This window comes from Orbicella faveolata, unplaced genomic scaffold (genome assembly GCF_042242905.1).
Source record: "Orbicella faveolata isolate gen_17 unplaced genomic scaffold, um_ofav_v1 contig_46, whole genome shotgun sequence".
Lineage (NCBI taxonomy): Eukaryota > Metazoa > Cnidaria > Anthozoa > Scleractinia > Merulinidae > Orbicella > Orbicella faveolata.
The window spans coordinates 13,905,108-13,932,695 of record NW_028301576.1 but is presented as its reverse complement, the minus strand read 5'-3'; the positions used below and the strand labels follow the sequence as shown (position 1 = coordinate 13,932,695).

Genomic DNA, 27,588 nt, shown 5'->3' with positions numbered 1-27,588 from the left:
TCTTACTGCCCAATCAAATAATAGCACGAGCGCTAACGAAGTACTCTTAACTTGTCACCACGAGATAGCAGTTCATCCTATGAAAAGAGAAGTTAATATCGAGACATCAAAGGCAGAAACTTACTCAAAATAGGAGTACTCAACGAGGAAATTTCCAAAATTAATTCGTTTCCGACCAAAACGACTTTTTAACAGTCACCGAGTGTTATTCGGTTGACAATTGACTATCGTGGGAAAATAATATCCGCTCCTCAGAGCCAGCCAGACGAAGATAACAAAATTTATTTCTTTCTCAAGCATCAGGGGCGGGCCAGATTTCTAAATCCTCGCATTTGATTGGCTAATCATACGCACGTGACCGGTCCAGCTTTTTACGATACGGCCCACGGGCCGGATTTTCTCTTCGCAGCCTAAATCTCGCTCCTAAAAGTTGGCGGTAATCGTCAATCTTTTGCCTTTTTTATACGTCCATCGACGATTAGTCAACGCAAGCTTATCTCTGTTCACTTTAAAATGGCAAGGAAAGTCACTGTAAGTAAATTCAATTGAGTGTTTTGAAGTTGTGAGAGTTTGCTTGTTTGTAGCTTGGCGCTGTAATGGCGCGTAATCCTGTGTTTTTCTCGCCATAAAATTTGAGTCAATTTCAGTCGAGTTTACCTCTCTGATCGTTGCTGTAGTTAAGAGAATTTCTGTGGAATACACTTAACGAATTTCCTCGCTTTCTGCTATTCAATTTACAGTAGAAAAGTCTGATTTCAAGTGATTTTAAAAGCAACGACTGACAGAAATTGTTTTTGTAGTAAAACTTCAAACTTCGCACGAAATTTCACACCGCAAAAACAATTTTGGAGAACTTAACTGGTGAAATAAATGCAACTGACACAAAGTAGTTCGAAAAAAATCTGTTTTTTTAATACATCTTTCTTTGTCTACTATCTGAGTTACTCGCTCGTTGCCGAGATTTTTTACAAATCGTTAGTAGACAGCGCGCAAGCCGATTCAATGACAAGAGCTGCGTAAACCCATTTGTAATCTGTAAAACCAATTTACGGCAGGAAAAAATAGACATGTTATTTGCCGGCTTAGGGTCGGTCCGTATAGTGAAAAACTGTGACCTCGGGCTTGAAAATGCCGCCCTCGGCCTGCGGTCTCGGGCAGCATTTTCAAGACCTCGGTCACAGTTTTTCACCATACGGACCTCCCAGCCGGCAAATAACATATATGTACTTCCCAGCCAGGAGTTGTGTCGGAGATCTTTTTTCCCAGCCAGGAATCTTTATTTTCTACCTTAATTGCCATCAAAATAAAATGAATTTAAATACCATGTTACTCTGTTAATATATACAGACGTTTTACAGAAATAAACCGTGTTCTATTCGAATTACAAACAATACAAATTTTATTGGACAATGAGAATAGAAATTATATAGCAATTACAAACATGTTTTATTCAAGCCTACTTGTCGTGAAGTAGATTTGAACTGAAGTAGGAACAATTTGACCGGTGCACTACTATTGCAGTTGAATGTTGTTCAAAATACAAATCGCAAAATAATTTATTAAAGAAATCCACAATTATGATATGAAATATAACTGAAAAATGGTTAATCAAAGATGAAAGCCGGCCGACTCCATGCGGTTACCAGTTTTTTTTTAATGATTTTCAGTTTTATCTTATGTGTGCTGAAGTATGTGTGAAAAATCCCCTTGTGTAACTAAAGGCAGGTCACTTTAAAGTACTATACCGTGGAAGCGAAGCTAGAGTTGACTTTGTTTTAACACAAACCTTTCCACCTTTTTAATGCAAATTATTCCTTTATCATGTTGACTAGTTTCTAAGCTCTCTTATCGCAAGGTCAACCGATCCTCGCTCTCACACAGAGGCTCGGTTACATTCTACAGTACGGTAGGTTGAGTCTGCCCGCAATAACATGAATTCGCCGTTGCTCTAAATGTAAGTGGACGGCTTGCTGGAATGTTGTTTTAGAGATTCCTGTTCATTGCCCTCGTTATGTAAATCTCGTTTGGTTCCATCCTCGGCTCCCTCATCAACCTCACATTTTTCTGCAGCTTCTTTGACAGCAGGCAGCAGTGACTGAAGTTGTTGTAGAGCAATATTCCAGTTAGTCTCGGCATTGGAATTATAAGTGTAGCGAGTTGATTTTCTCCTTCTTTTGCTGTTCCAAGACCTTGCAAGTCTGTCTTTCAAGCCTTGTAGAATGCCAGAGACCTTCGATAGAACAATACAGATAATTTTTCTTCCGTCTGTAATAATAGCCATGGAACTTAAAAGCTTTCCTCAGCAATTTTACCCTTGGTACAAACCGGAATTCTCCTTTGTTTTGGCGTGTGGTAATATGTGAAAATGAGTCTTAGTCGCAGATTGAGCCAAGGGTAAAACTGATTTTGCACTTTGCGATGTAAAACACTCCTTCAAACCAAAATGCTTCCACATCCAAGCAAACAGTACCAATTCATTACTGCCAGATTCTTTTTTTGAATATTTTTTATTGTTTGGTGATCCATCTCTTTTACCTGACTCGCTTGTTACTGTTATTGTGTTTTCCATTCTCATTACACTCCTGGATAGTTATGCATTGTCATTGCGAGGAAAGATAAGACTTGTCGTTGTTTTCTAATTTACAGGTGAGGCAAAACAAATTAAACTCGTTTAACTTCACAGCAGCAGATTCGATGGAAATATACGCAATACAGAAATGACAAATTCGATTTACGTCATATAAAATAATATAGATAAGTAAGAAAGTAATAAATGTACGCTCCACCTGATCGTGTTTCTTGTCTTTCCTCGCCGCCCAGGTCAATTCGCAGAGAAGTGTAAATAAGCTGACTACAAGGCCAAAAACGACAGCGTAAAATACACCAGCCATGTCGTGAAAAAACAACACGTCTCCTGATGAACTGAAGGAAGTTTCTAAAAGAAATAATACGCATTAGACTACCGTAGATGAGTTAATTTTGCAACTGAAATGTTGTTACGTTCATCGTGAATGTGTCCCTGGTGGCATGGAGGAATAGAAATGCCGGTGGAGTGCGACAAAACTAAGGGAAAAGAAGGAGAAGGGAAGAGAGCAAGCGATAAATGGAAGAGGGGATGTTGTTATAATTAGATTTGTTTTCTTGATGTAAAAAGAGTTCTCTGTTATTTCGGTCTTATTTAGCACTTCAGTACCTCCTGATTCCTGCGAAATCTTTTCACATACTCCATGAAACCACCTTTCTGTCAAGAGTTTTACAAATCCATTCTGTCGCAGCTCTAGAATCTTCACACTAAATTGATGGGTGAAGGGTGAGTTCTTTGGAAGTCCAAACCCATAGCCAAACTTGCCGAAAACTCTGCATCGAAATAAAATAGTACAAAAATGGTAATACTGTTCAACACACCATATTTTAGATTTTTGGAATACACGCACGCAGAATAATGGCTAATTATAAAGAAAATTTCAATTACTTTCCAATAGTAGTCAAGCTGTTGCAAGGTTTCTGTTTAGCGTAATATTCCAACCCTGTTGAATCACTTATAAAAGCATAGCCACCCTGTCTTGCTTTTCTGACACCCTCTGTCACGTTTTCCACTAGAGTGTCGTGACGCATCATAAATTCCCACATCTTTGCATACGTTGGAACGCGTGACATTTGAAAGAACTCCATGGTGTGGCTATTTTTCACGCAGCCATACTTTATTGTCGTCTGCGCAGCTAAGTCCTCAAGGCTGTTTATTGGTGTCTCGAACAGGTCCGTGACTAGAAAACTGGCCAAGTTTGCAGTGTATGAAGCACCTGTAGAAACATCAAACGAAAAACAAGTTTAGGTGAAAGATCAGTTTGAAAGAATTCGTTAAGTTTTCTAGATTCACTGAAATAAACTAGAATTAAAACTCCATTTTTTAAATTTGTTTCAGCCTCCAGTTGTTTTATTGCTGCGTTTTAGTCACAACCCTAGTCAGCTGTGAAAATAAGCTTCAACTTCACACTTTATTCTCAAATTCGCAATCGAGGCTGCTTGGAAACAACTATGGAAATATGGGAACATTCGTAACTAGTTCTTGTTTGCAAAGCTTTTGTCAGTATCCCAAACAACCGCTTATGTTTACAACTAATCGGCAAAGAAATGTGTAATTAAATGAAAGCTCTTGAACTCTTTTCGGAAACTGAATCGGTAACTACTGCTTGTTATTTACTGACTCGACATCTTACTTATTATCAACATGGCAAACCACCAGAACGCGACAACAACTCTCCCGGATGTAGACTCTGGATGTGCCACATCGGCTCCCTGTCCAGCTGCGTAAGAAAAAGATGACCAAGTTGATTCAAAAATCCGCAAGCATTCCCGCGTCCGCCAGTGATCCTCTCTCACATTGTTACGATCACGTGACTGCGCTATCCTTCCGTGATAACCACGTGGACTAAACGTGGCGTGTAACCACAAGAAGAAACCAACCAAGATGGTGCTTACAACAATGGCTATCCAGAGGTCTGTGTTAAAAGGTTTAAGGAAGGAAAACACTTTGTAATCCTCGTTGATGTTGTTCTCTATGAGAATTGACAGGCCGAGGTCCATGAATGGCTGAGTGAAATCCACTGCTGTCTGGCGATGTGAGCTGATAGTCAGGGGAGCAACTCCCACGTCAGCTTTCTGTTGAGAACGAGATTGCAGTAAGAGCAACGATATTTAGACGTACATGCAAAGTCAAAGCCAGCCACTGACTCCTAGGGATTTCCTTATTACAAACACCTTAAAAGTATTGTTACTATCCTTTATAAGAATTAACATCTTAAATTGAAAATACAGAGAGAGTGGAGGCATCTGTGCCTTAACCTTATTCAGACCGGAGCTGGCGGCTTTTGAGACCACCACCAACCATAAACAATCGTAGCTTTAAAAGCATCGAGGTAATGAGCTCCAAATTTGTGGCATTTCCTTAAGCGATAATCTGTGAAAACTGGAAAAGTTTGCCGGTAGGACATACCATTGCTCTGGGGGCTTGATGTCTCCATCGCGACTTACTAAGCTCAACAAAGAATGGTGTCATCGCCTACAGTGTATTTTGACAGCCGTCTCCTTTTTCACGTTTAACTGTGTCTCAGAGAGTTTTTAATATTCAGAACTGCCTTCTCTATCGGTTTTGACTATTTCTGAGCCATTCTTGGTGTTTTTTGACGAAGCTGTAAAATTCATAAGATCTTTGATGGCGGATCCAAGATCGCTGCTGTTCGTGATTAATGACATACATTTTATACCATGTGACATCATCATTCCATGGTATGGACTCCAAGCGATGTATGGACTTGCTATAGATATCTCAAGGTTCATTGTCATAGCTTTATTACTTTAATAACTACGGGACGTGAGCCCAAAAGCCTCCCTCAGCTCCCGACCCCTTACCCTTAAGCTTCAAACTTGGCTGACAAAAGCCATTACTATAGACAAAAAAGAGAGGGTTTCACGATTCCCATGTCTCTAAATATTTTGTTCACTTCTTATCAATGTCATCGCTTTAAAAACCCGATATGTAGTTCAGTAATCACATGCTATGGTTAGTCGTAGCAGAACGACGGGTGACCAAAGTTTTGAGAAGATTTCAGTGGATTTTACCGACGCCGTCGACCGTTGAATAAAGTGTTGACACGTACGCCGATTTATTCTATGGTTGGTGACTTTACGGCTATTTGCTTACGATTGGTTCATAAACAATGAAAAACTGGGCCTGTGCCAAAAAGCGTGCACAGGTTAAGCAATTGAAACATCGAATAGCATCATAACAAATAAAGTCAAAAAAATGCTTACTCTCTCAACTAAATATCTTATCAGTCCATTCCACTTTTGACTGAAAATGTCCCATGAACCATAAATATTCTTGGGTACAACTTCAATTGTGTACTGAAACTTCATGTCTTGCTGCAGTCTGTTAAGCAGGTCGATACAAAACCCTGTGTACACTATTTCTCCGGTCTTAGTGACAAGTCGGTCAATAAATGGTGGTTGCTGGAAACATAAGGGAAATAGGTCAGTGTTATATGGAGCGGGTTTTACTGAATTTAATGTCGTAAAACCAAAACTAAAGTTATCACCCTCCCTGGCCAATGACAAGGAACACAGAAAACGCAATTAACCAATCAATACTCGAGGTAAATACACGTAACTAACTGATTGGATGACAAAGTGGCGCGAGATTTTTACGCCAATCGTGTAGTGTGGCAATGCAAACCAATTACTTTTCAACACTCAAGTGAAAACAGCTCTAATCTCAGCTTAACCCGTTTGCTTGAGAATTTAAGTAAAAAGCTTCATAAGCTTGCTTGTGCCGGTTGTGTAAAAGCTGTGATGGTTGTGATAGTCTAGTTAGATAGTTAGTAAGCATGTCAGATCTAAATTTAAGAGCCCGATTGCTCGAGACCTCGTGTTTTTGTTTTAGGGAAACCACAGAGTTCATTGTTATAAAAAATAGTCTTGCTAAAGAAACCTGGCCATCAATTAAAGTAAGAGTAAATATGCTCAGAAAAATTTCCATCGTTCAAATTGATTTTGGATAACTGCTGAACATCTCTTAAGATCAACATACTATCGCAGTGATGACACGAACACTGATGTTTTCAACTGTGCCAGCTCTGTCACGTGGGGTCTGAAGTGACTGCGACAACCATAGAACCGGTTTTTCAGGAAACATGACAACTCCTTGGGATGGACTCCATTTTCCAACCTTGGAATTGAAAACAAAATATAGTATTATTACAGTCATTATATGCAACCTGCGAAATTTGAGCAACGTGACTGGTCATGGTCACTATAAACTTTATCAGCATGAGAGAATTTATTCGAAATACTATAATACCTTACACGTACAAATTCGTCAGTGTCACGAGAGATTTGAATAGTGGAGGCTACTATAGGTACTAGCAAGTGTTCTAGCGTTGAGGATGATGACAACATTTCCGGAAAGGACTCGGAAAGTGAGTGAAGAAGTCGTAACTTTTCACACACTTGCCAGGAATATTAATGCTAGTAGCTTACCTCAACAAAACCGGTTCTACCCAAATTGACAATGTCGTATTCTTTAAATGTTGGCGAACCATCCTCTTTAAATTGCAAGTCGTTCATTATACCACTTGCATTGACCTATAAATAAAAGCTCAGCACTTTTAATAGGGAATTGTATTGTAGGAAATGTTTTCCCCTACTTTTCAGTTATTGTATAAGAAAATTAAATGGTTACTAGCATGGACGTTAATAAGGGGTTGTTCTCTTTTTATATGGTATCATTTTAAAGCAAAGATGTATTTACTGAACGATTATTCCCGCAGAAAAATCTGTTTAGAGCTTGAAATAGTCAATGTGTTTAACGAGATATTAACTGTTTTCGTCTGTTTACAGATATTTACTCTACCGATTCTGATCACTTTACATCATCTTGGCCAAGTGCTACTGTTATCAAAGTTTTTGTCAGTCAGCCAAATGCGAAGAGCACAAGATAAATTGAGGGTCGTTCATTGAGCGCTGCCTGAAGGCATTAAGGACGTTCGCGCCTAAAATGTTCCCACGTAAATATGTTTTCAAACTTGCCATGCAATAGGGTAAAGATCAACTTTTCCCAAAAACGGAAAAGGGAGTCACCGTACTCGCTTTTTAGATAAGGCGCATTGAAGACCATGCGTTCTTAGAAGCTTTCGTTACTTTAAGAAATGAAATTTAGATCAGGTAAACGTACCCAATCTAACACAACTAAGTCTTCTCCACAACATACGGTCCCCAGATATTTTTAAAGATATTTCTTGCCTTTTTTATGTAGTTCATCAGGTCTGCTCCGTTTTTCCAAGGCTCGACTGGTCCCTCGTCAAAGTCAAAGCCGAGCTTCACCCCTCCCACGTCATGACCATCTAGAATCATGAGATGAAGAGCGGTTGCCAATGCCAGGACAGCATCATATGTCTTTCCAGCAACAACCTGCATGACAAGTGTAGGGGACTAAGCTAAGTGATTCTCGCTTGACCACAGCTGCAGGTATCGGGGTTCGTGAGTCTTGAACTGATTTTGTCAGAGTTTAATCGACTACTACTACTTCTTCTGCTTCGACTACTACTTCTACTTTTCATTAACACAGCTTTACAATGCACACACTTTTATGCTAACTCTAGCTACGCCCGGGACTCAAGCCAAGGGTGAACCAGGCGGTATAAAACAACGTACTCGAATGTTAATCTTAAACGAACGCTGCTGACTTGATAAAGCAAGGAGAGATTAACCACTTGAAATCGAGAAAAATATAATAATCTTCAGCAGCAGCTAACCTTGGATCTCTCTAGAGGAAGTAGAAGCCCAGATCGCAAGAACGACACAAACATGTACATAAACTCCAAACACAAAGTTCTAGAATGAAACGTTCCGAATTCAAATGGAAGTGGTTTTCAAGAACCCCGTGTTCCACATACTTGAGTTAACGTGCGCTTGCCAAAACTAAAACGAAATTCAAATCTGCAGGAGGTGATCCTGATTCCGAGCTTTCATTTAAATTCAATTCACGGTGTACAAGGTAGTAAATAGCAATTGCTAAAAGTCCAAACTGGTATTAATGAGTGAACGTGATATCTAACAGCAGAGAGAAAAAGTAGCAGTTGATGGAGATTTCTGGCAGGGTTTCGATTGGGTTAACCGGTAGCCAAAAACGTTTGATTCCTGGTTTCAGAACAGTGGTATCTCACTTAATGTTTTATATTACAAGTTTTGTTCTCCTAAATATTCGTGTTACCTACATACGTACGTCTAGTTCGCCATATTGGTAACTCTTCCATTGTCTTGAGACCTCTTTGTAACGCGAGCCTTCGCCAAATGCCAGTCGTGTTCCTATGACTCCATAAAACTGATTGACAACGAAATCATCGCCAAGGTCCTGCCAGTCCTATGACAATGACAGGTGATTTTTAGAGATAGACCAGAACACACTTGAAAGGTGTGGAAGGTCTTGGCCGAGATACATAACCGACATTTGTGGTAGTAACTCCTGCAGCTAGCCAGTGTGGCTAGCGAGGATGCCATCGATGAGTTTTATGGTCGCTGCAGCAGACCCAGGTTTCACCAGTATCTATACCCAAAGGTGATGTATAGAGCTCATTTATAATCCTGAATCAAGAAAGATACTGCTAGGTGAAGTGACTTCCTTACGGAAACTACTCAGGGTCCCTAGGTATTATTTTACACGACCTCTGAATAGAGAATCCAACGTTTCAAGACTATTACTCATTTAACTACCCGATGCCACTCAAGGGAGCGCTCTCTTAGGACACAGGGACCCAGGAAAAAAAAATTACCCTATCATGGATGGACTCTGGATCGAGCGGCCCGAGTTCAAGCCCTGGATGAGGTCACCGCGTTGTATTGCTGGCCAAGACACTTTACTCTGATAGTGCCTCTATCCACCCAGGTGCGTAAATGGGTATCACGCATACAATCCCTGTGATGGACTAGTCATAGTATCACGTCAAGGGGGGAGTAGAAATCAACTCCTGTAGTATGGAACACTTGTAGTATGCAGGAACGCAGACTTCACCTAAACTTTTCATAATCCCTTGCAAACTAGCTTTTTCTGTACTCGGTTTGAGTTTTACGGGTCTCTTGAACTGAAGCCAAAACTTACCCGATCTGTTTGTGCGTCTGTTATTATCCAGACCCAGTCCCTTGTCATGCCTAAATCGCCAGCTTGCTTTATGATCTGTTTCAGAATATCGATCAGATTGTGTTACGTATGTGTGCAGGGTGTCTAGATAGTCTATGTACTGGCAGACCAAACATTGAATGTGAGCGACGAAAGGTTAAATCACCCAGAGACCCACCGTCTGTAAGTTTTTAAATACATACGTAATTTACAAAATGAAATCGAGCCCTTTGCTACATTCTTGGATATTAGGTTTATGTTAATCTATTTTTAGGTGTTTTGCTCGCGTGACTTCAACACCTTAAAATGGAATTGAGTTGAGAAGAAGCTGTGGTCACACACGTCGGAATATGCAATGTTCGTCAAACGTTCTTGGGATATTTTGCAAAAATACCAGCCATCGATAATGCCTTTTGAAGTAAACGTTATAATCACTTCTCGAAATTTGGTTACCCTCACGAAGAAAAAACATTAACAACTTTTGTCTTCATTGTTGGCGGGGGAGGGTGGAGAGGAGAGGGAGTAAGGGTGTAGGGGTTAAGGCCAAGCCGTTTTTCTGTCAAATACATGAGATGCTGTAAAATTTTACACGAGGTTTTTAGGTAATTTTCTTGCCAAAATTATTAGCAATAGTTTCTGTAACTAAATTATCTAACCTCTCTTGAGTATTTCTTGTAGCAATTCAATACTATGATTCTAGTGCCAGTTTGTCGAATCCATTTTAGTTGTCTACGGACATCAAGTGTAGAGGGGCTTGGGACAGGCTCGAAATGCTCGTGTGCTACAACCAGCCAGCCTCGTCTGTATGCTTCGTCCTTCAGAGCTAACACACCGTTGATTCCTGAAATAGATAAATAATAGATAAGTTATGATAAAGTAGGTTACACAATGTAGCAAGTTTTGACGTCGTCGTCAACGTCTTCGTCCTCGCCTTCAAGTCATCTTCATTTTCTTACGTTGACCATGCAGATCACGCATCAGCAAGATTAAGATTTAGCGTGCGGTAACTGATGGCAAGTGTTTTACGTGTAGCCCAGAGTCAACACAATGCTTTGCTTTTGACCCTGGCTTTTTCTTGTAGGTTACTGCTTAGCAGTAACGTTGAAAGTTGGCCAATGATTGCCTCTGAGCATCCTCGCTATCCATAACCAACTACTGTGGAAAGCTATTTCCTTAAACCCTTATAAAGTGAACATACCGTAATCATCCTTTGACACAAGCAGTGCAAACTGGCTCCAGTTGTAATGCTCAATGATTCCCGCCAAAGCCTGACACTGCACTGTGTCACTGGGACTCATGCGTACGAGATACGGAAAGTTAACAGGTGTGAAGGAGAAGGTTGGATCAGTTGCCACCGGAGCAAACTGTGGAATATGGAAACCCGAGAAGTATGGTTGAGTATACTTGACACCCGACGACGTCATGGGACCAATGACGGCCACGACACCTTGGTCGACAAGGTACTGAGCTGTAAAAACAGAAATAAATCAATGGATCGAATAAGTGGGCACGAACTTCTGCCCCGGTTTAAAATGGGACGTCTTTTACTCACGTGACCAGTAACCATGCAAATTTATTGGAAGAAATAAACTGAGTTTACACAGGAACAGAATTCAACTCAACTATTTAGACACCAGTATTGCTATCACACGTCAGGTGAAACGGGATCTATGTCTCATTTCAAATTAGATGAAATTGGGAAGCTGACAACATTCAGGAAAATTATCCTATTTATTTGCTAATTGAGAAAAATAGGCTTTTCGATTAGTCGGAAGGTTGAAAAAAAAAAGGGATTCAACTGCAGTTTATAATTTTCTACTGAAGAGTGTAACCGTCTGACGATTGATCGTTTTTCCCGCATGTAAATGTAATTTGTCTAGATCATTAAGAGCATATGATAGTGAGAAGTCTTACCTGCTTTTAAATTATCAAAGGCATTCATTGGCTTGGTTATGTTGATGACGGCTTCCAGCTGTATTCCAGGGAGAACATTTGGATCCTTGTTGATGTTCGCAACGGCCACCAGGAAAGGGCTAACTGATCTTGAATGCTCAAAGATGGCTCCTTTAAAACCATTAATATGAAAAGGAAGAGAGATCAAGCTCCTAAACACAGGTAACCTGAACGTAATATGCTATTAATAAAATATGCTATTAATAAAATACTTCATGAATTGGCGAGGAAATACGTAGGGATGGATTTCAAGGCTGCATCAATAAAATGCATTTAGGTTAAGGTCAAAGTGAACTATATAGCTATTCCATAGTGGCGGAAAAGGTGATAATATAAGTTTATATAACCTTGTTTTCTTTCAGAGCTACTTTCTGTTGACAAAGTGTTACAGTTGGTAACGCCTGCAGCTAAATTACCGTTTAAAAACTCTGCCAAGTATTTCAAGGTGCATAAGGGTGCGAACATAGCACAATTTTCGAACAGTGGATAAGGTGATGTCAGACTCCATCGACTGAAAGTATTTGTATGGAAAGTTAATTAATTTGATAACATCTTCAACCTACCGACTTTCAGCACTTGAGCATTCAAAGCGTGATTTGATAAACTTGAGAAAATCACGAAGTAAATGAGCAAATAACTCATTCTTCTCTCTAAATCCTGAGTGGTATTTCCATCTCAGATGCAAACACAAAAGAAAAAAGAAAAAAATTAAGAAATTTCACATGAATATGGTGAGCAGTTCTCAGTTTTTGCGTGCAGTTCTTTGGACTTGCAGTTAAACTGGCGGCTATATTTCCTCTGGATATTGTTCCACGCACAGCAAGCTATATGACTCATAGGTAGAACTAAACGACACTAAAACCTCTTTTTTGTTTTCTACACAATAGGATGTACCAGAAAATATTTGCGGCGAACGCAAATTTAAAATTCAATTTGCTAACAATAGACCACATACTGAGAAGTTAATTATACCATTAACTGCTTGTTTTCTATGGCGGACTTTGAAATGATCTTTTTAAAAACAACATCGCATGTTAGAATTGTTCAGTGAGTGGACGAGATAAATGTGTATTTACCCACATAACGCTACCTTATTATAACCTTAGAAAGAAAGAAATCCAGATACAACTTTTGTACTTTTGAAAAATGCGCTCCGTTAAATATAACATGTCCTTAACTTCCTGAAACGTTCACGACCCAGCGCTATCCTTGTTAACATTCTTTCTAATCATGTGGCGCAATGACAGTACTCGCAGCTCGCCCCATACCTTCTCACCGCTCGTCTATCCGACCTCGTTCCCAGGGTTCCCGCCCCTCTAAGGGAAAAGCCCTTTGAAGAGGTAGTCGTCTATACCGTTTTTCAGTTTCGCGGTTTGCTTAAGTACGCTCGCGAGAAAATTTTCCAGTCGATAGATTTTTCTTTTAGTTTTTAAATTACTGCAGGTCAGATAATGAGTTACTTGTGTCAGAAATGCCACACACCGACCTCGTTTCAGAGAGAAAGCGTGTGGAAAACTACCCTGATTTTGAAAAATTGGCGCACAATTCAGTATGATCTAATGGGGTTTTTAGTAAAAAATATCGAAGGTGAGTCTATGGAGGCAAACGATTTTAGTCATATTTTGCAGAAGTGGGTCTGTTGCGTAAATAATTCTAATTGTTACCAACGTTTTTTCTTTTAGACTCTAAGAAGCGAAATCGTTATCTTGTTTAAGTCAGACAAAACTGAAAACTGCGTCGCTGCTAGGGTCACTTATATGAAAAAAACAAAAAAAACAAAACAAAAACAAAAACAAAAAAACAAACAAACGAACGAACGAACAAATAGCTAATCAATATCCACGTGCCTTTACAGAAATCCTTATATTTATGATTCTTTCATTTTGTATTTTTTTACCATTCTTTTCATCTTTTTCATTTAATTTTTTGGTGAAATAAAGGTGGATACGTTTGTCTTTATCAAATGAATAATAGACCCTGCTTTAATAAGCCAAGATATGTTTTATTTGTCAGCATTCAGCATTGTATAGAGGCAACCTAAATCCTTTCTAGTTTGTAGTCATTTGGTACTTTTTGCACTTTAATTTAAATTTAGTGCTTATAAATGTTCCACTCCTGTTAGGTTTGATTTATAATAATCATTAAGCAGAAAAGCATCAGTTTTAGTCACACAGCTGGCTCAAGAAAAATAAACGAAACTGTTGCTAAATAGTGGAGTTTCGACTTTAGGATCAAAACTGACCATCATCAACTGAAAACCAGAAATGAAATGTGTTGTAAATTCCTCAACCATTCGTCAAAACCCCAATATTCAATCTGATTTGACATTGGTCTTTCTTAGGATTAATGAGGTAAATTTGGATCCGTTTCGGTACTTATGCAATTAACATTTCAAGCGGTAGCTAGCCTGTTCAGTCTGTACATGTTCGCAGTGACGAACGGGTAATGCTCCAAACTAGAAGAGGTTTCGTTGTCAACGTTGGCCAATTACTTTTATCACCACCGCCCCCTCCCTCCCCAGCCCCGAAGACGAATAATTGCTGTTTGAGTCTGTTTTTTTTTTTTCAGTACTTTTTTCCACAATGACGAAGGACGTTACACCATCGAACTTCTTCTGTACCCTGGTGTACCCTCTTCTGATTGCAGTGCTTTCTCTTTCCATTTGTTGACAAAACCGTTCAGTTCACCACTTTTGCTCTTCTCCAGGTCTTCAACGCATAGTTCGTCAGTGAAATTCACATTTGAATTTTTTCTTGTTTGAGGATTTGCCTTCGGTTGGACGGATGATGGAGTAGGGCGACTCGGCCCTTTGTATGTTCTCCAGGATGTCAAAACGCGCCACTTCAGGGCTTCAACTCGAGCCTGCAAGAAAGAACATTTATTTGCTTTTTTTCTTAATTGTCTCAATTAACACCTATTTGTTAAGACTGACATGATAACAACAACAACAACAATCAGCAACGACAAAAACTTTTATTGCACCCCCAGAAATTCTAGACTAACAACAAAAATGATAGGGGTGCTGCCTAAGAGTTAAAAATGCCAGGCAGCCAGTTAAAAGAAAAGATATTTTACATGTTTAGGGCACGAACACAAACAAACAAACAAATAAACATAGAGACACACACAAAATAGAAGAAATATACAAAGTTAAGCTAATGATAATGTTCGGTAAGCGTTGCGAAGTAGTAATTTGCAATATGAAAGTTTTTTTTTTCAATTTCCAACAGCCATTTTTTCATTGACAGGCAACAGGTGAATTTTGCAAACCATACATTTCGTATAACGAAGTCTCACTCTTCCTTTTTTCTGTTTCAGTTCAAGTGACTCTAATAGTTTTATCACTTTATTAGCTTTCCTGTTCTTGAATATTGGAAGCTTATTGTATTACCTCTTTGTGGTTTTGCTTCGTATCCTTGTGGGCCTCAATCACTAGTTCCACGAGTAACACGAGCAGGCTGCTGGCCATGCCAAACAGCACACAGTAAAATACACCTGACAGGTCAGTGAACGTCAGCACATCTCCTGATGCATTTATTGATGAAGAGGCTTCTGAAGGCGGGGGAAAAATGGAAGAAAATTGGAAAAAATCTTTGAGAATTTAAACCAAAAGCAAGAATTGAATGAATGCATGTGCTCCATTTATCTGCAACTTTTGACACTTTGCATAAATGGCGCGTAAATTTTAATAACAATACTTCACACATCTTAAACCTCGTGTTTATGTTTTCAGACAAATGATATTTGAACGTGAGGTTTGAAATAGTTTGTTTTTTTGATATTTTCCCTGCAAGCATCAAATAACTGTACAACTATAAAAACAAAGAATCCTTGAAAGTATTGATACGTAAACCAAGTAAACTGAACTTACGGGAGTCTGTTTCATCGTTCTCGCATGTCCCAGTTAGCCATTTGCTTTTCATTGTCTCCATGTACCCCTTTTGTCTGAGTTCCAGCACATTGATGCTAAAGAGATGCGTGAATGGTGAATTCTTCTGAAGACCAAAGCCGTAACCAAACTTGCCAAATACCCTGAAGAGAACAGAATAAAGCGCATCATGCATTATGGTCATTACTAGTTATTCTCAAGCAAATTGATCAGCAAACCTACTATAAGAAACAGGTTTGGAAAGTTGTTTTCTGTTCAACTTGTCGCATGTAAATGCGTATGCCGGGATTATGGGTTGGAGTAATGGGTAGGGTCACTTAAATGAGCAATTCAAGCTTCATCCTAGGATAACTAAATATGTTTTACTTCATGCTAGTGTACCTTCCCACTGTGTACAGTGTATCACATGGTGGCTGATGTACGTGGTATTCAAGCACTGCGGAGTCAAATATGAAGGCGAAGTTTCCCTCGCGGACTCTTCTAATTCCCTCGGTGGAATTTTTAAGTATGTTACCACTGGACTTCATGAACTCCCACATCGTTACGTAGGTTGGAATGGTTGACATCTGGAAGTATGTTTGTGTTTGCCCGTTTCCGGGAATTCCGTACTCGATCCTGGTTTGACGAGCTAAATCCTCCACGGATTGCACTGGCGTTTGAAACCGTTGGACGATTAAGAAGGATGCAAGATTTGCTGTGTACGTGGCCCCTAAAAATTCAAGGTAAAAACGTTAAGTCTGTATAAGAGCCAAGTGGCCCATCAGGCCAGCGCGTGTTCTCAGCCAAGCGGCAGTAACAGTTCTCGTTCTGTGCAGTGGAAGTGAATTAATTTTGCGAATAAATTTGGAATTTCAAGGTATAATGAAAGTATATCTAATCATTAAAGAAAACCCTAGCGAGCGGTCCTACATGTAGGTTAACTCTCGGTTGTGCTCCTAGACATGACACTTAATTCTAAAATATTTCCATCAAGGAGTAAATGGGTACCCCTAGGAAGCCTGACGTACTGCTGCAACTGACGGGCTATCCGGCTATCATGAGTAGTAGCAATACTCCTTCAAGTTACGTCAAGGATCTGGCCCCAGGTGTTCAAAAAATGGATAACGTTATTCACCGGATAAATCACTATCCAGTGGATGGGTTAAACAAACAGACCACGCTGTCCACTGGATAGTGATTTATCCATCGGATAGCGTTAACCACCTTTCGAACAACCCGGGCCTGATGGGTTTGACGCGCAATAGACCGAATACCACGTAGGGGCCAAACCACCCCACAAATGTTTCTTCAGTTCTTGGGTATTTCACATTATTTCGCATTACTTAAAAAGTATTGACTCTTTCTACACCAAACTTGGCAGATGAGCAGGAGACCTATTGCCAATTATATTTACGTGAAAAATGTCGGTAAATGTCAAAGTTGTGACGTCACAGTGATGAACGTCATGTTTTTTGCCACTTTTGAAGTTTTTAATATGCATATTTTTTACAATGTGTTCGAAAGAGCACATCAAAGGGAGTTGAAACCTGAAATAATTTTGTCCATATCACAAAAATTAAATGAAATATGGCATTTTTTAAATATGAAAAATAACTCTACAAAATATGGGGTCCCCCCTTGAGAAAAATCCCCAAATTGGAGCTGTATTTTTTGTTCCAGCATATGCAGCTATGTTGCACATGTGATGTGCCAGATGACTAAAGCAAAAATAAAGAAGAAAATCGGAATAAAAAATTATCCCTCTAGTGTTATTGCGTTAAAACTAGTTTTGTTACGTCATAACCTGTGACGTCACCCGTTTTTTTACTGTCAATACCATCGTAACAAAGCCGAAAATCAAATTTCTAAAACCATACGATTTTTGACAAGGTCAAGCTTTCTATTTTTCTAGATTATCAGCCTTCCTAGAATAAAACTGAAAAAAATAAACCAGAGAGATTGACTTAAGAAGGACAGTATGGTTAAGTAAATTCCGGGGGAGACAACAAAAAAAAAATTCAACTTACCATATCTCAAAAAATAATCATCAGAGCAAAAAAATGGTTTCCGGCATTTTACTCCTCAAGTCAGGGCCTTTCCAATGAGATAATCTTTACATAAGATTTTCCAAAAATTATAGCACGTTTTGGTGACGTCATCAATTATGAAGTCATATCTGACATTTTGTCACAACTTCCAAATTGAAATAAACTGGAGAACAAAGAAAGCTCATCTGCCAAACTTGGTTCAGAAATATATAAACCAAGCAAATATAGCCTTCATGAAACATCAGGGGGGTGATTTGGCCCCTACGTGACAGGCATTACCTTCACCTAATACTATCGCTGTGTAAGCTCTCCTACCATTTTCTTACCAATGATTAACACGGCAAACCACCACACGCCCACAGCAATTCTTCCAGACAGCGATATAGGATGTAAAACATCCGGGCCTTGACTGACGTAATACGCAAACGACGACCAAATGGCGTTAAAAAACCGTAAGTGGTCCTTGGTTTTGATTTGATCTGTCGTGACGGTTCTTTTGTCCCTGGCCTGTGCGACTCTTCCGTGATATCCGTACGGACTAAACGTACTGTGGAGCCAAAGAAAAACGCCGACGCTTAGCGTTGTCGACACTATGGCCAGCCAGAGATTGAAGTCAAAAGGACGAAGGAAAGAGAACACTTTATATTTGCTGTCCTCTTCTTTTCTCATTATGATCGACAAGCCAACGTCCATGTAGGGTTGAGTGAAATCGATCACTGTTTGTCTACTTGAGCTGATTGTGAATGGACCGATTACGAGATCAGCTTTCTGAAATAAAAGTTCAATGGATCAAGGATTTTCAAAACCCTATCAATGCTAAGGCTGTGTTTACACTTGGTGCCTGGGCGCCGGCACAAAGCAGTGATGCGTTCAGACACGTTGTACTCCAAAGACCCAAGTACCATTTATTACCAGAGTACAAGGTCGAGGGCACTGTGCCCGAATTCTTGTTTGAGTAGTTGGAAAAAGGTGTGTTCACATACGTGCCCAGCGAGAATCGTACTTGAACACCGTACTCGTGCACAAAGTGTGAACACAGCCTTATTCAAGACTTTCATTTCCCTAATTTGAAAGCACTTTATTCACATGTTCTCTGGGGAATTGGTCCTCCTTTATTTGTTGACAAATTATGCAGCCATGTATATCCATGGATACGAGTTTGAGAGAAACCGTTCTCTAGAGTATTATCAAATGATCTCAATTAGATTCAGTGCATGACGCATTGTATTACATAACATTTTATGATAGATCTAAAAATGGAAAATGCCAAACTTACATTATCGATGAGATATCGAACCATTCCATTCCATTCCCCAGTAAACACATCTGGTGCTCCGTACACATTTCCAGGCGATTCTTCAATCGTGTATCTGAATTTCATCTCTTCTTGTAGTTTGTCTAACAAGTCGATGCATAAGCCCGTGTAAAATTTCTGGCCAGTCTTAGATTCCTTAACGAACACAAACGGTTTTTCCTGCAGAAAAGCAAAATCAAATGACATTGCTCATTAACGTGCAACGATTGACTCCTTTCCTCATTGCGCAAATGCAGAAGAGTTCGCAGAAAATTTACTTCTTAGCTCGTTAAGTAAGAAGTAAAATATGTGTTGCAAACGTACAAAATCCCCACTTGTGGGCACCAAACAGGACTACTTGCATGTTAATTCAATTTCCAAAGCACGATAAGGTTTCATACTTACTATAACAGTCATAACTCTTATGGTGGTGTTCTCAACAAGTGTTGATGTATCCTTGGGAATATTAACAGAACCCGAAAGCCAGATGACAGGCTGTCGAGGATCCATCACTATACCATCTCTCGAGTTCCAATAACCCACCTGTGTAATACGTTCAGAACTATTAGGAAATACTGTTGACGCGATTTAACATTGCGCAGCCTAAGCCCTTATTGGAAGTGCTTAAACTTTGCAACGGTTTTATCTTAATATACTTATAACGATTCAATAAAATCTCAAAAACAAAATTTTGATATTAATAACTCTAGAAAGTTTAAGGGTGATGGCATAAATCCGATGAGTGACTAAGACGACTTTAGGCCCACTATGTCAGTATGTATATTGGAGTTGCTACTGACCAAAATAATGAACACACAGGCCGCTACCTATCAACACTTAGTATTTCTTGATGGTTCTCTTGACAGAGCCTACACTACTTTCTAACTGACCTGAATAAAGCCCGTTCTTCCCAAGTTAACAATATCATATTCAGCATAGCCAGGTGAACCACTCTCATCAAACGACAGGGTTGACATCAGACCATCAATAGAGACCTAAGACCAAAAAAATCATGCCGTATAGAATGTCTTAAATTATCTTGAGCTGTAAAGCCTCGTAATTAAAAAGAGAGACGAGTTGGATAGACAGGAAAAGTTTCAATTTTTTAACCAATATATGAAATACACTCTTTTTTGGTTCCGTAGTCCTCAAAAGACACTCTTAGTATATCTTTTCTTGACCCAATCCTGGATACCAAGAGGATAAACTGTTTCCGCTTTGAAAGACCCTGTAATGGATCTCTACTTACGACACGCTGAAACTTATATCAACAATGATTTAGATAAACATATACAGGCAAAAACTAACGATAGATAAATCCGACGTTTCGGCGACATCTTGGCGCCATTGTCAAGGGAAACTAATTAAATATGCGATTTCAAGGGTAACTAAGAGATCAGAGTTTCTAATTTGCATAAGTTAGACAAAGACTTTAGCGCGAAGTGAGTCTGATTGTACATTTAAACACGGTCGTAATTGTTTAATGAGTAACATCTCATTAATGAGACAATCAAACTTGTTGTGGCATTTTTTCAACACGCTAAAACAATTGCGAAGGTCATCCGGAATCCTGCCTGCGTGTCTACTATCATAGTGATTGCGTACTGACGAGGTCTTGCTTCTATGTCCATCAACGCGTACGAACAGATGGCCACGGGTGTAACCGACATAACCAGCATCGCACTGGTCACACTTGAAGTTATACACAACGCATTGTTGATCAATGAGCTGAGGCTTAGGTTCGCTTGTCGGGAACTCCTGGGCAATCTTGCGGCTCGTAAACACCGGTTGAACACTGGTCTGCAGCTTCACACTGAGATCTTTCAACTGTGTCTTCACGATATTAGCAGACTCCTGGTCTTTAAAGGGTATGACAACCCGAGTAGTGTTTTCTGTCGTAGATCTGGACCGTAATGAGGGCTGGTCAGCGACCTTTAAATTTAGGAAGGTTTTGACAGTGGAGTCAACAAGGTGCTTGGGATATTTCAGTTTAGAGAAAACAGACTTCAGTCGTTCGCACTCCTCAGTGAAGTAGGACCATGACGAAGACAGGCGATGTGCTCGATCGAGCATAGTTGTCAATAGTCCGCGCTTGTACCTATTATCGACATGACTGTGGTAATGGAGAAGCAGACCACTGTTTGTTGGCTTCACAAACACTTTAGTTTCAATACGAGGCGCTCTGTTTAGGAGTTGAGTACCGAGAAAGGGAAGCATTCCATCATTTTCGACCTCCATAGTAAAGTTGATGGCGGGGTGAGCGTGGTTGAGGGTGTTAAGAAAGTCCCTAGCTGTAGACAAATCGGGCATCACAGTGAATGTGTCGTCAACATATCGACGATAGTAAGGTGGCAGTTTGCCGTCAACATCTAATTTAACACCCTCAACCACGCTCACCCCGCCATCAACTTTACTATGGAGTTCGAAAATGATGGAATGCTTCCCTTTCTCGGTACTCAACTCCTAAACAGAGCGCCTCGTATTGAAACTAAAGTGTTTGTGAAGCCAACAAACAGTGGTCTGCTTCTCCATTACCACAGTCATGTCGATAATAGGTACAAGCGCGGACTATTGACAACTATGCTCGATCGCGCACATCGCCTGTCTTCGTCATGGTCCTACTTCACTGAGGAGTGCGAACGACTGAAGTCTGTTTTCTCTAAACTGAAATATCCCAAGCACCTTGTTGACTCCACTGTCAAAACCTTCCTAAATTTAAAGGTCGCTGACCAGCCCTCATTACGGTCCAGATCTACGACAGAAAACACTACTCGGGTTGTCATACCCTTTAAAGACCAGGAGTCTGCTAATATCGTGAAGACACAGTTGAAAGATCTCAGTGTGAAGCTGCAGACCAGTGTTCAACCGGTGTTTACGAGCCGCAAGATTGCCCAGGAGTTCCCGACAAGCGAACCTAAGCCTCAGCTCATTGATCAACAATGCGTTGTGTATAACTTCAAGTGTGACCAGTGCGATGCTGGTTATGTCGGTTACACCCGTGGCCATCTGTTCGTACGCGTTGATGGACATAGAAGCAAGACCTCGTCAGTACGCAATCACTATGATAGTAGACACGCAGGCAGGATTCCGGATGACCTTCGCAATTGTTTTAGCGTGTTGAAAAAATGCCACAACAAGTTTGATTGTCTCATTAATGAGATGTTACTCATTAAACAATTACGACCGTGTTTAAATGTACAATCAGACTCACTTCGCGCTAAAGTCTTTGTCTAACTTATGCAAATTAGAAACTCTGATCTCTTAGTTACCCTTGAAATCGCATATTTAATTAGTTTCCCTTGACAATGGCGCCAAGATGTCGCCGAAACGTCGGATTTATCTATCGTTAGTTTTTGCCTGTATATGAAACTTATATCGTAGCGATAAATGCGATGTGCATGTAAATACCCTTGCAGCTACAATCATTCGGTGATTGATATTACTTTCCATGTTTCCTATTGAAAGGATTACTCACATTCTTAATATATTCCATTAGCTTTTGACCAGGTGGCCAAGGTTTAGTAGTGATTATACCCCCAAAATCGAACTCAAGTGAGGTCTCCGTCACATCAAGTCCGTCTTTTATCATCTTGTCCAAAGCGGCTGCCACAGTAAGTGCAGCATCGTAGCTCTTGCCTCCAGGTGTCTGTTTAATTAATGCAATAAAACAATTATATTATAATTTACTGGAGCAGTTTTTAATTGAGTGTCGTAAAACCCAAAACCAAACCAATTACTTGCCAATTAGACTACTCAGTCAATCTCAAGCCGTAGTAAAAACAGAACCAAAATAACATTAATTGCATAATTACTTTCGACATGCTATGTTTTTTTTTTTCATAAACAAGTACTTACACTGACTCTATCGTGGCCTTTTGCATTCCATTCTTTACTGAAGTTTGGGTAGAGTTTACCAGTTCCGAATGATGGCCGTGTACCAATCACGCCGTAAAACTCATGAAGTGGATAGTCTCCTGGGATCAAGCTCCAGTCCTACGGGAAAATGCAACAAGAAGTCCAAACTGGTATTCGCGCATGCCAGGTAGCCCAGGCAACACATCTCTCCAATAATATTTTGGATACAAATGTTTTTTGAAACACGGCGAGAACCTCATAAGGACATTCCTCTACATACTGATCATGAACGGTATTATCGTATTTGTTTATTTCTACTGGGATAAATTATAAAACTTCATTGATTGCATATTGTTGGAACTCAATACCAACATGAACTTACTGTGCAAGTAAACATATTAAATATATTAAATAATTTGCAACTGCGATGATCAATGAACTTACAATCTATGAACTTACTGTATTGGTAGATCCATCAGTCACGATCCAGACCCAGTCCTTTAGCATTCCCATCTGCAAAGCTTGTGTTAATATAACAGCTGTGTATCTTGTAAGTGTGTTTAACACAACAATTCGAGTGCGTGTCTTTTGAATCGTTTCCAGCTGGGAAATCACGTTAAGAGTGCTGAAATCACTGACGGGATCAAAGTGCTCGTTGGCAGTGATTTTCCATCCTCTCTGATTTGCCATGTCTTTTAAAGCCAACAGGCCATTTATACCTAGAAACGTGAGTAGATCGGCCTGTTAGAAGACACTGTACTGAAGAATATAGAAAACAAGAAGGAAAAGTTAAACTGTATTCTGTTTAAATGGCTGAAACCCAAGTTAGCTTTATTTCGGGGATGGGCGTGTTAACTCTCAACGGAACTGAATTCCACATGCGTTCTTGCTTCACAAACAGGTTCAGAAACTAATTTAAGTTTGATCTTACAAGTTTGGCTTAGACTCTGTTCGACCTGGACTCTGTTCCTTACTTAGGTCAAAGAAGGGTGCCAGGTTAACCATCACCTCATTTTCACTAGGCAGACACCCAGGGGGTGGGGGGACTACCATATGAAAAGGTCGGGGATGCTGGTCAGAACATTTGAATTAAACGCCTAAAGGAGATCGATCTGGGAGTGGCTTGGACTCTATTTGACCCCTAAAAGATGCCAATTAAAACGGAATAGGGTCGATTACAAGCCACTGTTCAGGAAAGGATCCCGCGCTTGTAGACCGGCTGGAGATACCAGCGGAAATCGAGCCTAAAAACAGAAACAAGAGCGTTTATTTTATTATTTCTTCGAGTGCACCCTAAAAGATACTTTGAGCGCAAAAATAGCGCCATTTCGCCATCAATACCCTAAGTGAAATCAGAATCCTTGATTTATTCCCGTAAGCGAGACGAAGAGCTTCCCCGACTTTTTCATATGTGAGTTCCCACCCCCGGCGCGGAGGGCAAACACATGTAGAATGGTGACAGATGGTGTGTGTTTTATCGAGTGTTTATGTTATGCCTCAATATGTCGAGTTTCCATTTTTGCTTAATTGTTACCTAGAATCATTTACAAGGAAAATTGAGATAACCAAGGGGAAAGAACAACTACAAACCGTAATCATCCTTAGAAGTTAACAAGGCAAATTGCGTCCAGTTATAGTGCGATATCAGTCCTGCCAATGCCTGACACTGAATCGTATCACTCGGACTGAGGCGAACAAGGTACGGAAAATTAGCTGGCGTGAACGAGAAGGTTGGATCAGTTGCCACTGGAGCAAGCTGTGGAATGTGAAAACCGGCGCAGTAGGGCTGGGTAAACTTGACTCCTGTTGAAGTCATCGGTCCAACTATGGCGACCACTCCTCTCTGCATTAGGTACTGGACTGTGAAGTAACGAGAAAAGATTAATAGACTGGCTTTGAGATGGCCTGCATAGCAAGCGTTACGAAGTCCCTTCTACGAGTATAACTGAGCATGACTAGTACTGTCGTTATTCTAAAACTCTTTTGTTTGCTTGTCTGTGTTTTTTTTTTTAATTTTAACATTAGTTACATTAAGGTTGTAAGATATTTCATTAAATCATTACATAATTTTGTGACACAAAAAGTTGAAAGTAGTTAGTTATCAAATTTCCGTAAATTTAACAGCTCAGGAAGCATTCAAGTTACTGTTTACCAGAATTCAAACACAATGAGGCGAATAGGGTATTGATAAACCTTGGGACGTGCTGTTCTAAGGACTGTTTTTCTAACTCGATCCCTTCTCCCCTATTTTGTCAAGCTTTGTTGATCCAAGGTGCTGAAATGGGTTACTGTCCACACACATCTGAAGTATTGGGTAGCTATATATAGATAGAACGAGGTTAAGAACGATAAAAAGAACGAGCAGAAAACTGTGGCATGCGAAGAAATCTCAGTTGTCGCGAACGTGCAACATTAAAAAACCTTTGATTTACACCCAAGCTCGAAGGCTTCTTCAACGGTTATTTTCCTTGCGAAATTCTTTTGTTTTCCTTCCATTATTTCAACGTGTGCACGGGACAAGAACAGTTCTGTAAATGCATTAAGTCAGCACACTTGAAATTTGATTTTTCTTTAAACAAAAATCTGTCCAGACATTAATACCAGTATACACACGTACTTATTGATATTATCACAATGCTTTTTTCCTTCAAACCGCACACTAATAAAAATACCCGAATGCAAATTTCCTTGCTAGGGGACATTTGTAGCGATAGGGGAGCCATTTATATGTATAAGCTCGTTATCTTTGATTTCTTGACGCAATTTGATCCACACGTTCAAGGTGAAAATTCAAAAAACAATTTTTACACTCTGAAAACAAAATTGTCCTGTCTCTAAAAGTAAATCATAAGTATTTAGTTTTGCAGTGAAGTCTTTGAATTACTGAAAATTAAGGATTTGTGTAGCTTTTGTTCCTCTAAAATCCATGGTTTACTGGGTTTCTAACCATGCGGCCGCCATTGCCGCGACAAACTACAGCTTATTTTCTTCGCAATATCTATGGTAGCTTACTACCTAAGCAAAAGCATATCCGTTAAAACACTAAAGATGATCAGATGTTATGAGAAACTTTCACTTATTTCCTGTCCTAGATGGCTTTATTTGCCACTTACCCATTTCAATGTTTTTGAAAGCATCCAGCGTTGCAGTTTTGTTAACAATCACTCTAAGCTCCGTATTCGGTAACAGTGACTTGTCCTTGTTTATTGTGTCGATGGCGAATCTAAATGCGGCCTCGTAGTCTGCTTGGAGCTGATCAGAGAACACAGCACCTACGCAAACAAAGAGAAGTACAGTCAGAAAAAAAAAAGAAGTAAAAATGTAAAACATACCAAGGAAATGGATACCAGCCTATTGTAACAAATCTGGGAAGCGAAACGGCTCGACTTATGCCAACATGAACTTCGAAGAATGCAACCATATGGAATGAAATTAAACTGATCAGAACTCCTTTATGCATTTCTTTGACCAAGGAAGATCTCGAAAGATTTATCAAAATAGCCAGAAAAGTTCACTTCTATCAAGTGTTGTAATGTTTAGATCGTTGGAAATGGATGATGTTCAGCATAAAGTCAATTACATGTCGCTGAGCTCTGACATCATACGCTAACAGTGGTTGTGAGCCAATAAATGCTGACAATAAACGCAACGATTTCAAGACCCCGTACTGTCTTGTTTTGCAATTAGCATGGCCATCTTGAACGTTACGCCGTAGGAATCCAATTTCTTACGCTTGATTTCTTATTGTTATGCTAATGCATGGTCTGACTTTTTGATTAAAATTATTAATAACTTTCCTCGACAATACTGTTTTGCAGATTTCTAAAACAAACCCAAACAAAAGACACAGCTCATGAAGGTTTCCTCGGGCAAAGCTGGGATGGTATTACATTATAGGTTTAAAATTATCACATATGTTCCATTATAAGGACTATAAGCATTTCATTTGCCATTTCCATTTCATTTGCAAATGTTCCCAGAGAATACCTATTTCTAGCTATAGAGTTCTCAGTCGTTTTTAAATATATAACAGTTTTAGTGTCCCTTGATTTATTTTAAAAACATAGAGTAAAACAAAGCTAATTCATTTTTTTTTAACCAAGAACGGATATTGATACAACGCATCAATTTCGGGCAAATAAAAGAGCTATTTTGTAATTCGCGTACTTGTAAACCCGTCCATGAAGATAAGTTGTTAGGAAATTTTAACGTCAAAAACAAAAGAAAAAAGTAAAAATAGGCCAGGATTTTTCACATAAGCGATGCTCTCGGTATCTTTTGTAACTTTTACCGTGCGGTTACTTTTAGTCCTAAAGAATATGATTTTTTTCATTTACTAGAAGCAAGATACCCCTTACAACTAAAATGCCAATAGCAGTTGTAATTGAATCCCGAAAGGAACAATTTAATCCGGCGCCATACCTTATTAAGAATGACATCTTTGTCTGACTACTTTTCTTATTTTACAAAATACTCCAAACAGTTCTTAATCACCGCAGCAGGAAAAAGCATAAACTGCCAGTTTGGTTGTTTTTAAGGGCGATCTAGTGGCTCGTTTTCTGTTATCTGTACCTATATAACATCCGGGTTAAATGGTTTCCTTTCAACATTCATGAAGGGGTTTCCCCTCAAAGTGAAAAAATTAACTACCAGCGTAATTTAAAAAGCACTTGATTTTGCAGCTCAAATGGTAAAAAAAAAAACATAATACGTTACGTTCTGAATTTTAACTCTTTCAGGGCATGGCTTTTTTCCTTTCTGGGAGGGAACTGGTGAACCATAGTTAACAGGCGACTACAAGAGGCACCACAAGGCAAACAGGGCTAGTGCACTAAAAATGTCTGTGATTTACTTACGAGCTACTGTTCCCCAACAATCTGCGAGGCGCTGAAGTTATTCT

At 39.6% G+C, this 27,588-nt stretch overlaps 2 protein-coding genes across 2 annotated transcripts; both read right to left on the bottom strand.

The window, feature by feature from the left end:
* Positions 1-890: 890 nt before the first annotated feature.
* On the bottom strand, positions 891-12,526 carry LOC110059342 (glutamate receptor 2-like). The gene is made up of 15 exons (XM_089278166.1): positions 12,187-12,526; positions 11,585-11,734; positions 10,869-11,138; positions 10,327-10,511; positions 9,653-9,727; positions 8,780-8,917; positions 7,798-7,965; positions 7,036-7,140; positions 6,587-6,724; positions 5,812-6,009; positions 4,218-4,659; positions 3,473-3,800; positions 3,194-3,357; positions 2,787-2,935; positions 891-2,230 (listed from the first exon to the last, which is right to left on the bottom strand). The coding sequence occupies exons 1-15, from the start codon at positions 12,263-12,265 to the stop codon at positions 1,949-1,951; spliced, it is 2,871 nt and encodes a 956-aa protein (XP_089134292.1). The 5' UTR covers positions 12,266-12,526; the 3' UTR covers positions 891-1,948.
* Positions 12,527-13,604: 1,078 nt separating this feature from the next.
* Positions 13,605-26,197, bottom strand: LOC110059346 (glutamate receptor 4-like). Its single transcript, XM_020766037.2, has 14 exons — positions 26,040-26,197; positions 25,802-25,960; positions 24,279-24,548; positions 23,148-23,407; positions 22,689-22,826; positions 22,309-22,479; positions 19,724-19,828; positions 19,239-19,376; positions 18,816-19,013; positions 17,866-18,307; positions 15,894-16,221; positions 15,495-15,655; positions 15,015-15,175; positions 13,605-14,485 (listed from the first exon to the last, which is right to left on the bottom strand). The coding sequence occupies exons 1-14, from the start codon at positions 26,146-26,148 to the stop codon at positions 14,219-14,221; spliced, it is 2,907 nt and encodes a 968-aa protein (XP_020621696.2). The 5' UTR covers positions 26,149-26,197; the 3' UTR covers positions 13,605-14,218.
* Positions 26,198-27,588: the final 1,391 nt, after the last annotated feature.

Coding starts and splice junctions, on each gene's coding strand:
- LOC110059342 (XM_089278166.1), bottom strand. CDS start 12,265: ATGAGTTATTTGCTCATTTACTTCGTGATTTTCTCAAGTTTATCAAAT. Junction 11,735..12,186: donor TGCTCAAGTGCTGAAAGTCG/GTAGGTTGAAGA, acceptor ATGGTTTTAAAG/GAGCCATCTTTGAGCATTCA. Junction 9,728..10,326: donor ACAAGAAATACTCAAGAGAG/GTTAGATAATTT, acceptor ATTCTGAAACAG/ATCATAAAGCAAGCTGGCGA.
- LOC110059346 (XM_020766037.2), bottom strand. CDS start 26,148: ATGCATAAAGGAGTTCTGATCAGTTTAATTTCATTCCATATGGTTGCA. Junction 25,961..26,039: donor TCCCAGATTTGTTACAATAG/GCTGGTATCCAT, acceptor TTGTTTGCGTAG/GTGCTGTGTTCTCTGATCAG. Junction 16,222..17,865: donor GTTTGCCGTGTTAATCATTG/GTAAGAAAATGG, acceptor TTGAATTTTTAG/GGGCCACGTACACAGCAAAT.